Genomic DNA, 11,191 nt, shown 5'->3' on the forward strand with positions numbered 1-11,191 from the left:
CTTCCCTTTACAGTAAGAGAAAGGATATATCATGTTATCAAAAGCAGAAAGGCTTCAGACTCGCGGTGGCCGCTCGCCTCGCCGGGGCCGGCCCCTCCACCCCGGTCGGGGACGTACCTGAGTGAGGCGGGGGGCGCGGGGGGGCCGGGGCTCCCGCTCCGCGGCTCTGCCCCCCCCCGGCTCCAGGAGGGAGAAGTCCGGGAGGGAGCAGAGTGGGGGGGCTCTGCCATCCATTCCCCCCTCTGCAGGAAGGAGCAGGGATGCCACAACCCCTGCCTCCAGCATCCCAGCCCGCACCGGGGGCTCCAGGCGGGAGGAAGGGGGGGACAGGACGGGGGGGCTCCGGGCAGGGGGTGGATGGTGGCCCGGGCGCGGAGGCGGCGAAGCGGGGGCCGGGGAGGGCGCAGCCGCGCCGGGCCAAGGCACGCAGGCGTCGAAGGAGGTTGGCAAGACAAAAACCGGACAGTGGGGGGGGGGACGGTGACGTTGTTCTCAGGTGTTTTTGCGCAAGAAGAAAAAAGAACAGGGGAGAGGAGGAAAAAGAAAGAGAGGGCGCTGGGGAGGGTTGTCTCATGTGTCCGTGGCGGCGCCCTAGTTGAGCTGGCGACAGGCCTCGAAAGTCCACTTGGTGGCCCCGCCATAGACGTCGATGTTGCCCTCGGCCCAGGCGATGACGTTGCCGGCGAGCGCCTTGCTGCTGCACGTGGCCAGCGCGTAGACCTCGCCGGGGCTCAGCTTGCGGTCCCACACGTTGAAGTGGGCCAGCTCCCCCACGAAGGCCTGCGTGGCGTCGAACCCGCCGCCCAGCGTGTCCTGCGGCAAGTGGGGAGCAAGCGAGGGAGCCGTCGTCACTGGGGGGCAGAGTGTGGACCCCCTCCCCGCACCGGCGCCTCCCTCACCTGCTCCTGGCCCAGCACCAGGACGCCCTGTGGCTTGATGGGGTGGTAGGGGGCCAGGTTCTCGCCGCTGCCGGTCTGGGTGCCGTCCTGGTAGGCTTCCCACACGCCGTCCCGCGTGGTCCACGTGACGCAGATGTGGTGCCACTTGCCATCGTTGATGACGAAGGGCAGCTTAGCCACCTGCGGGCAGCGGGTCAGGGTGGTGGCTGCTCCCTGGTCCCCCCCCTGCCATCAGGACCCCCCTCCCTGCCGCTACCTTGTCGTTGATGAGGATCTCCATGGGGTTGTTGCCCCATTCGATGAGCACGAGCTCGTTGGCCTGGCCGGGCACAGCATAGGAGAAGGGGGTGCCCATGCCAGGGGAGGCGCTGGACTTCATCCACATGCACACGCTGAACGCGTACATCTCGGGCAGGCTCTTCTTCACCTTGGCGTACATGTAGTTGGTGCGCAGCGGGAACGTGAGCTGGAACCTGTCCGTGGGCCGGTTGTCCTTCTGGCCTGCAGGGCATGGAGCATCCCGCTGGGCTCTGCGGCTGGACCTCCCTCACCTGCTCACCCCAGGGCTCCGCTGCTTTGGGGGTCCCCCCCACGCCCGTTATGTAATGGAGTCGGAGAGGTCTGCGAGCAAATCCCTCCAGCGCAGCCCGGTCTCTAATCCCCAGCCCGGCCACTGCTCCCTGGGACGGAGCTGCCGGAGCGGCCCCGGGCAGCGCGGCGCGAGGCTCCGCGACAGGGGGTCTCGCGGGGGTCCCTACCTTTCTCCAGGTCGCTGATGCGCTGGTGCAGCGACGTGAGGGTGCTCTCGATCTTGCCGCGCTCCTCCGACTCGTTCCTGGGGCCGAACTTGCCCTCCTCCAGGCTGTTCACGCGCGACAGCACCTGCTTCTCCAGGTCGTCGATCTTGTTCTGCAGGATGTCCTTGAGGTTGCTGCCCTGGCCCGAGGCGTTGAGGCGGCTGAAGTGCTGCGGGGGGCAGAGCGCGGCACGTGGGCGCGGGGCGGCGGCGCGGGGGGTCCCCACGCGCGGCCGCGGCGCCCGGCGCCCCCGCGCACCTCCAGGTTCTCCAGGCGCGTCTTGAGCGCCTGCAGCGTCTGCCCCAGCTGGCTGAGGGTCTCGGCGGCGGGCGGGCGCGACAGGTCGCCCATGGTGTTCTTGGCGGGGCCGGGCTGCCGGCGGCCGCCGGGCGCCTCGGCCGCGCTCTGGCTCTCGCAGCGGCCCAGCTTGGCCGTGAGCTCGCGGATGGTGTCCTGGTGCCTCAGGATGGTCTCCTTCTGCTGCAGCACCGTCTCGCGCAGCTGCAGCACCGTGCCCCGCAGCTCCTCGGCCGCGTCGCCGCCCTGCGTGGGTGCCGCGCACATGTCCACGTCCACGGGCACGGAGGTGCAGATGAAGCGCGTCTGGCCCAGGCCCTGCGCGCAGCCCCGCGCCAGCAGCAGCGGCAGCAGCAGCAGGAGGCTGCGGGGCAGCGCCGCGGCCGGGGCCGGGGCCGGGGCCATGGCTGGCGCTGCCGCCGCCGCTGCCCGCTCCGCGCGCACTGCCGGGCCCACTGCGGCACGCGCCCCTCTTATAGCGCCCGGGCGGGGCCGCGCGCCCTGACGTCACGGCGCGTGGAATCCCGGCGCGCGGCTCCCGCGGGCGGGGGGGCCGGGGGCGGCGCGCGTGGGGCCGCGCTCCCGCGTGGGCCGCTCCCGGCGGCGGCTCCCGGCGCGGCCGCCCCAGCCCCGGGGATCCCCCCGGCCCCGGGCGCCCCCCGCGCGGCCCCGCGGGCCCCTCGCGGAGCGGCGGCCGCCGCTGGACGCGGGGGACCCGAAAAGCGGCGAGGGGCGGGCGGCCCGGAGCTGTCCAGCCGCAGCCCGGCCGCGCAATAGGGTCCCGCGCGGCGGCGCCCGGCTCCGCGGTGGCTGCGCGGGGTCCCCTTCCTCATCGGGGAAGGAAGTCCCGGCCCCGCGGGGTCTGTGCTCGCTGCCAACGGGGTCGTCACCTTCCTTTTCATCGGGGCTTCAGCCCAGACCGGTTGCTCTCTGGTCCTGGGGAGGGAGCCCGGGGCTTCTCCCTGCGCTCCCTCCTCCCGGGCTTCCCGCTCCCAGGGGCCCTGCCCCGTAGATCCCCCTTCCCGGGCTCTCCTAAACCCGCCCGGGGCTTCCTCCTCGCGGGGAGGCTGCGGCTGCGGGCGGCCGGGCGAGCGCGGTGCCGCCGGCCCCGCAGGCGAGCGGGACCTCGCGGCTCCCTTCCTCGCCTGCCCTGCTAACGCTGCACTGCAGCAGCGCATATGGCCGGGGTATTTACATAATGCCAAGTTATCCTGCGAAATGGGAAGCAATTAATTTTGATTAGCGAAGTGGGTCAGTAAAATGCGCGGCGCTGTGTCCGTGGTGCGGGCAGCGCTGCCGGGTGCTCCCCGCGGCCCGGGCTCGCTCCCCGTGGAGCCGCCGGAGACGCAGCGCGCGGGGCCGCTCACGGTACCGCGGGGGGGTCACGGTACCGCGGAGCCGCTCACGGTACCGCGGAGCCGCTCACGGTACCGAGGAGCCTCTCACGGTACCGCGGAGCCACTGACGGTACCGCGGGGCTGTTCGCGGTACCGCGGAGCCGCTCACGGTACCGAGGAACCACTCACGGTACCGAGGAGCCGCTCACGGTACCGAGGAGCCGCTCTCGGTACCGAGGAACCACTCACGGTACCGAGGAACCACTCACGGTACCAAGGAGCCGCTCACGGTACCGCGGAGCCACTGACGGTACCGCGGGGCTGTTCGCGGTACCGCGGAGCCGCTCACGGTACCGAGGAACCACTCACGGTACCGAGGAGCCGCTCACGGTACCGAGGAGCCGCTCTCGGTACCGTGAGCCCGCTCTCGGTACCGCGGAGCCACTCACGGTACCGCGGAGCCGCTCTCGGTACCGCGGAGCCGCTCTCGGTACCGCGGAGCCGCTCACGGTACCGCGGAGCCGCTCTCGGTACCGCGGAGCCGCTCACGGCAGCGCTGCTCCCTGCCGCTCCCCCACGGGCTCTGCTGGGAGCCGCCGCCGAGCCCAGAGCTCCCCGGTTCCTCCCGGTTCCTCCCCTCCCGCCGGCCTCGGGACACCCTCGTTCTCAGCCCGCGGCCTTGAGGGGATTACGGGTAAAGCGGCCGAGCTCGGCGCTTTGGCGCGGGCCTCAGGCGCGGCAGAAAGGGCACGAGGGGGTGAGAAGGAAGAATTCTCTGCTGGTGCTTGCAGCGGCTGCAGGGGCACTGGCACGGGCTCCGCGCAGCCCTCCAGAAGCTGCTGCCCATCTCCCTGCCACAGAGCTGAGCCTCCTGCTGCCGCCTGCTCTGCTCCAGGAAGAAAAAGAAAAGCTGCATTTTCCTCTAGCTTCTTCACTTCTGCCTTTCCTGCCCGGTTGCTTTTGCTCTCCAGGGCTCTCTGTGCCTCGGAATGCACAGGGGCCAGAGCAGAGGAGGTGGAGGAGGAGAGGCAGGAGATCTGCTCCCGGGCCGGCCGCTCTCGCTTGTGCCCCTTAGCGAGGAACGGGAGGCTCTGGAAAGGGCTGGAGACACTGCAGGGCTAATTCTTCTGCCACTGGCAGAAATGTAAAGCAAAAATAATGCTACTGCAGGCAATGTAATTACACCAGTGTAAAAGGGACTGAGAGGCAGCTGAATTGGTTCCCACTTCTGTTAACATCTGCATGGTATTGACAAAGCTGTTCGTGTCACCGAATTTAACTAGGAATCTTTTGTCATCCACAGTACATTATGCTGAGATGAGACCAAGGTGACAGGTTCAATAAAATAAACACTCCGATACTATGGTGATGGAGACCATATAAATACCTGGATAGGAAAAAACAACAAGGCTGCACTACAATAGATAAGCAAAATAACCCCTGTGTTGCCTAATACGAAGAAAGAACTAGAAAATGTGATGGAGATTTCAGCTCTTCCAGAATCCCTGAATCATGCAGGATCCATTATTGCTTTTGTAGGTTTAGGAGCAGCATGGATATAATGGAATAACGGAGTCACTTTTATTTTTAACTCTTCTGTCACCACTTCCGCTGAGCTCTCTGCATGGAGCTGATTTATCCCCCGAGGATGACAGGAGCTGAGCGCGGCGATCAAGGACCCTTGGAGGCGCTTGGGCTCTGGACGGGGGCCAGCAGGCGCATTTGTGTCCGTGGTGGATGGGCACAATCCATGATGGATGGATGGATGGATGGACAGGGCAGGGTGCTCCCCGGGAGCAGCAGCCCGGGCTCCCTCCGCGGAGCCCTTTGCCACGGCCGGGTGTCCCAGGCGGAGGTGACATGTGTGGATGTTCAATCTGCTCCGCGCTAACCTCGCGGCGAGAACAGCAGCGGTGCAGACACGCGAAGGACGGGTTTTTAGGTGGACAAATCTCTCTCATCCGGGAAGCCGAGGCCCCGGGGAGCCGGAGCGGAAGGTCTCCGTGCGGCTCGAGGAGCTGCTGCACAGAGAGCTTCCTCCCGCGGGGTGATGCTGATTCCGCATTTTCAGTCTCCTCTGTGCAGCGGGAGCAATTTGATCCGTTCTGGGATAGAGGCAGCGCTGTGCTGGGAAATGGCACCGGGCAGGCTTCGCCTAGCGGGAAACCCGGCTCTGCTCGTGCGGCCGGCTCATGCGGGCTGTGCTGCAGGGTCTGCAGGGCTCGGCCGCTGCAGCCCCCTCCCCAGCTCCGCGTCCCCGCTGCGCACACGGGCGTCCCCCCGGGGTGCAGTGCAGGGGATCTTCCGAGCGAATCCCCAAGGATGGGAGCTTGGATCCTCCCTCAACATCGTTGTTGGCGCTGGCTGCTAGCTGGGTCCCAGGCGGGGACAGGGAGATCCCTGTGAAAGCCCCGCGCTCGAGTAGCCAGGCGAGGAGCACGAAATGAGCACTGAGCCGCGCTTGGCTTTGCAAAATAGTGGGTGTGCAAAGTCTGTTCTGCACCTTCCGAGATGTACAGAGCTTGTGGGAGCAGCCTGAGCCTGGCGCAGAGCTAGCGCAAAGCCCCTGTCTGGAAGGTGGAGAATGTCCTGCCACAACACAGGAACATGTCGGGCTGGAGGGCTGGAACTGCTGCAGTTTGCTGCAGTCCTTCTTTGCAGCTCTCTGCCTCTCCTCTCCCTCTCTCTTCTCTCCCTCTCTCTCCCAGGCACACGCATCCAGTCTCTCTCCTGTTTTTCCTTCCCTTTCTCTCATTGCTCCTATCTCAAAAGTCAGCTTCCTTCCTGGCTGTCTGCATTTACATCCAGTGAGAATGGAAAGTGTGTTCTTTGTACTAGTAGGTCTCTGTGATGCTATAGGGACATGGATCCTTTCATTACAAATAATTAATTTAGCTATATATTGCATAACATCCCAAAAAGCTTTCTAGGGCAGTCTCACACTAGCTGGATGCACAGCTCCTATCAATATTACATTACATTTGGGTACAACAGTTATGAAGTTTCATTAAAAATTTAATTTGTGGTTTAAAACTGCAGCCTTCCCTTAAAAGTGCAGCCGGGGAAGCGCCGGGGCCGCCCGAGGGCTGCTGAGGGGTGCAGCCGGATTGCAGGGGCGCTGCAGCCGGGGCTCGGTCGCGGTGCCGCTGCCCGGACCGGAGCCAGCGGCTCGCAGAGGCGGGAGCCGCCCGCGCTCTCGTCCTCGTGGGTTCCCGCTGATTCCGAGGTGCCTTTTTGGCTACGGAGCGTAAAGCGGCGCGTCCCTGGGTAGCAAACCCGAAGGGGCAACGAGGGCCTCCCTGGGTCCCCATTCCCGCTGCTGCTCCGGCCCTGCGCAGGGAGAGCAGGAGCCGGCGGAGCCGGGGAATCGCGGCCGTGGGAATGGGTCTGCGGCTGCCCGGGGAGCGGCTCCCGAGCCCCACATCCCCGAGGAGAGGATGCGAACGCACGCAGGGATCAAGGCAGCGCTCTCCTCCCGCTTCCCTGGGGCACATGAGAGGTGTCTTTACCGGCAGCGGAGCTGTCCGGCAGCGGGAAGCGCGAGGAGGGAGGATGAATAGGGCCAGGATCATGTTTTGTTAATGGGGTTTGGTTGCGACTCCTAAGCAGATGATGTGAATGGAGGCAGGTTTAAAACATCCCACATCCGCCTCTCGCTTCCAGCATTGATTTATACGGTAATTTCCATCCTTATCTGCATGTGTATCAGGAGAACCACCAGCTTTCCTGTCCAGAGCATCCTGCGGACACCTTCCCGGCTCTCCGGGGGTCTCCGCTGCAGGATAAGGTGGGCTGGGGGCAGCTCACATGCAACAAACTACCACACATTCATATACATATATGTGTGTGTGCATTTATATCTATTGTTCTTGCAAAGGAGGGGCAATCCCTCTGCAGCTGGTGATGGGTGCTCAGAGGACAACAGGGTCCCGGCGTCCGCCACAGGGCTCTGCTACACATCCCTCCCTCCTGCAGAGGAAACTCAGGCTCCTAAATCCCTTAGGTGTCTTCGGCAGCGCTGCGGTCTGTCCGAGATCCCACGGGCAGTTCCCAGGGGATGCCTCCCACGTGTCCGTGGCTCCGGGCCTCTCCCCGCCTCGTCGTGCCGTGGAGGATGAGAGGGGAACATGAAACGCTGGTGACACCGCCGGTGCCCTAGTTTTTCCTGTGATTCTCTCTCATTTTCTCCGTCTCTCGCTCCTTCTCCCCAGCTCCGTGCTCCGACGGCGGCGAGGCTGGAAGCGGCCCCCGTGGAGGCGCGGGATGGTCCGGGGTGCGGATGGAGCCGGCGCTGCTGTCGCCACAGGAGCCGGGATGGCAGCAGTCGCAGCGGGACTCGCAGCCTGCCCGGCTCCCTTGTTCCCCGTCCCAGCGCTTTGAAGCATTGACCCAATAACTGCAAAAACATCTACCAGGAAATAGGAGGTTTGGCCTAAATGCTTCTGACAGGTTCCGAAGGGGCCAGCAGAGTTCCCAGGCTTCCATTTTCAGTGTATTAGGGGCTGTTTCGTCGCTGAGTCTGATCCATAATAGCTACAGAGCGTTTCAGGGAACATTCCTCACTCTAGAAATGAGCGACCCAGCAAATATCTGCTGAGGTGACATCTATCATGTGTTTTTAAGCACACATAGCCTGATAACCTAGCGAATTATTCAGATCGGGAAAAGACAAAGAGAGATAATGGTAACAAATGAGCTTACATTTATATAACGCCACTGATTGAGATGGATAGCAAGGAGGCTGGAGCACTCTATTAGCGGAGCCTGCAGACTGCCCCATCTATTGCATCCCCACGTGGATTGAGCGCAGCTCCGCTCAGGCGTTAGGAGAAAAACATCTCCATTAAGCCCACAACTCTTGTCAGGCTTGGAGTGGTCATTTAAGTCTTCGCAGCGCAAGCAGGAGCACAGAAATCTCTACATTTGCCAGTGAACTAAGGCCACCTTTGAGGTGAGACACGGCTATGGTCTCACAGTCTAAGTTACGTCTATCTTCCACAGTACCCTGGGCCCATCAGACACACGCGTTAACTGCACGCCGAGGTCCAGGCATCCCTGGGCTCTTTTACGCCGTGGTTTCTTCTCCTCCAGGGTTGATTCACCTTCCATCCTCAGTCTGCTCTCGCTAGAGCTCACCTTGGCAGGGCAGAGCTGCGGATCTCCCGCTCTCGCTGCACCGCAGAGCGCCCGTGCCCGGGCGCACGGAGCCCAAGGGATGCAGCTGGAGCGGCGCCGGCGCTGGGAGCGTGTCCTCCGGTTGCCTTTGCACAGCGGGAGGGCGCTGGGCTGCTTTTACAGGGAGAATCAGTTTTATGAATCAGTTCTGACGCGCGTTGGGTTTGGCACGTAACATCAGACCCCCTCCTTGCCCGTCTGGCCCCATCCTACCCAGCCCCAAATCCCCCTTCCAGCCCCAGGACTCTGATTCACGTTTACTGCAAGGAGATAAGCACGGAAGTCTATGTGCTGGAGATGCATAAATAATAGAACTGAAATCATCCCTAGTTAAAAATAGATATTCCTCCTAATAAATATTTTACCTACTGTCTTTAGGATATAAAACTCCCCTGACTGAAGTGTTAAAACAAACCTCATTGTTAGTCCCTAAATGCTTAAAACAACCGTGGTTATGGCTTTACAAATAATGCCTCGCTGTCTGATGAGTGTCTGTGTTTGGGAAGGTATGTGTTTGCATGCACACGCAAACACCTACTCCTGAAGCCTTAAAAATAGTAGCCTTGAAGCTAAGGATACAGGTCTTTGAATCAGACTGGTTTGTTTGGTGGCCTGCAAATTTGGAAGAATAGAAATTAAAGATAGAAATCTCACTCGATATTTATGAGTAACGCTCGCTTTCCGTATCTTTCTTCCTGCCTGAGAGTGGAATTGGAATTAGCTGCCTGAATAAGGCAAAACAATGAGCCCCGGTAAAGAGGGAGATAGGAGGGTTTTTCATTAAGAGGAGGGCAGGCGGGGGGATCCGTCCAAGTGCGTCTCGGGGAGAGGCTTCACCCTCCGGGATGTCACAGCTCTTGCGTTCCCAAGCGGCAATCTCCATGCCTGGAAAGGGGCGTTTTGCAAACGCTGCTGGATGGAGGGCAGATTTGCTAAGCTAAAGCCCATCTTTGTTAAATGCAAGCGCGATGTGAAAGGCGCAGGGCTGGCACGAGGAAGATCCCGTTTTACGGGCAAAGCCGCGGCGCCGGCGCCAAGCATGGTGGTGTTGGCACTGCTCCCCGCTCTCGCACCAAGAGCTTCCTTCTTGTGGAAGCTCATCCATTAGCAAACAGCAAAATGGGGTTTAGAGTGAGCCGAGTGTGTGAGGAACGCAGCGCCCCGGGGCCCGCTGTCTACCTGGAAGGAGGCATCGAGCAGGGCGTTCTGGAGGGCTTTCCGGGCCGGGAGCTGCCCTGGGAATTCCCGTTGGTGATGTGGGATGATGGATGAGGAAGGAGGCTTGTCATTTTCCAATCCAAGCTGAGTGTGCCTCAAGCATGGAAGGGGCTGGAACTGGGATGCAGAATGGTCTGGGCAAACTGGAGGCATGTAGAAAAGTGGCTTAATTTCCCTATGGAGATACACAACCTTCCACAGGCAGGGTTTGGGTGGGATGAATAAACAGCACCAGGAAAGACAGTCAGGAAGAGAAGAGTCAGAAGAGAAGAAGAGAGAACGCATCTGCATGGCAATTCCAGGAAAAGGGATCTGGGGATTACTATGGATCACAAGAAAACACGAGTCAACAGTAGTTTCTTGTTTCAAAGAGAGCAACCACCACACCGGGAGGTTTCAGCGTCATCCTCTGCCCCACCAGCACTCGCGTCCGTGCGGACAGCAGTGCCCAGCCTGGGAAAGGGCACCTCCGGAAAGGGGGGAAAGAGAGGGGACCCTCCGGAAGGGTCCAGCGCGGAGCGGCACCACGAGGGGCTGGAAACGCTCCATGGCTCCGTGCGTGCGGAGCGCCACCGGCAGCCGCGGCCTCCTGGGGTTTCCGCAGGCTCCGGGACGGGCTCCTAAAGCCCCGCCGGGATTAGCGGTGCCGCCGCGCGGCGCCCGGCCCATCTGTCCGCGCCGGCGCCGCAGCTGGGCCGGATTATGGCGGGATTAGCGGCGCCGGGTGCCGGGCCCAGGTAGCGTGCGGCTGTTCATGTGGTTCTGAGCAACCTAAAACACCCGTAAAACCACGAACCGGGTCACGCTGTAAACAACCGGAGCAAAAGGTGCCCCCGGGCCCGAGCCCCCCGAGCCTGCTCAGCCGCACGGAGCCGGGAAGCGGCCCTGCCCTCGGGGTGTTTCAGAGTGGGCTGAAACACACCGCAAATGTTGCCCAGGGAAAATGGAGCGCAGACGCTGTGATTTGTGCTTCAAAATGATTTCTGTGCACATTTAATATCCAAACAGGGATGCCGTCTGCCTGACAGCAAAGAGGATATATCCCTAAAACAGCAACATGTCCTTATCCTCATACAGAGGGACCGAAGCCAGGGTAGTAACATCCCCGTCATCGTCCCATTTCATCGATCCTCGGCTTTTTTGTCCCAACGTGAGTGACGACATGACTGACATAACGCCCAGGAGAGCTGAATCAGATTAGTCACCAGGCCTGCGCGAGGAGAGCGCGTGTTCGGGCACCGCACGCCGCTCTGCTGATGCCAGTCGGGACCAAGGCCCGGAAATCACGGGTTTATCCCCCAAAAAAGCGCCAGGCCCGGGCGCGGGCGGTTGCCATGGTGACGGCGGGCGGGCGGCGCGGCTTGTCCCACGCGGCGCCCCGTAGCGCGGTGCACTGTGGGCCGCAGGGAAGATGGCCGCCTCCTTGACGCGCCGCTGAGGGGACTCGGGCCGCAGGACGAGCCGCCGC

General features: G+C 62.2%; 1 protein-coding gene across 1 annotated transcript; it reads right to left on the bottom strand.

The window, feature by feature from the left end:
• Window positions 1-438: 438 nt before the first annotated feature.
• On the bottom strand, window positions 439-2,341 carry NPTX1 (neuronal pentraxin 1). The gene is made up of 5 exons (XM_026036906.1): window positions 1,955-2,341; window positions 1,658-1,865; window positions 1,156-1,400; window positions 900-1,079; window positions 439-813 (listed from the first exon to the last, which is right to left on the bottom strand). Exons 1-5 carry the CDS (start codon window positions 2,258-2,260, stop codon window positions 592-594), a joined length of 1,161 nt encoding a protein of 386 aa, XP_025892691.1. The 5' UTR covers window positions 2,261-2,341; the 3' UTR covers window positions 439-591.
• Window positions 2,342-11,191: the final 8,850 nt, after the last annotated feature.

The sequence above is a fragment of the Nothoprocta perdicaria genome, unplaced genomic scaffold (genome assembly GCF_003342845.1).
Source record: "Nothoprocta perdicaria isolate Ctin4 unplaced genomic scaffold, notPer1 scaffold_187, whole genome shotgun sequence".
NCBI lineage: Eukaryota > Metazoa > Chordata > Aves > Tinamiformes > Tinamidae > Nothoprocta > Nothoprocta perdicaria.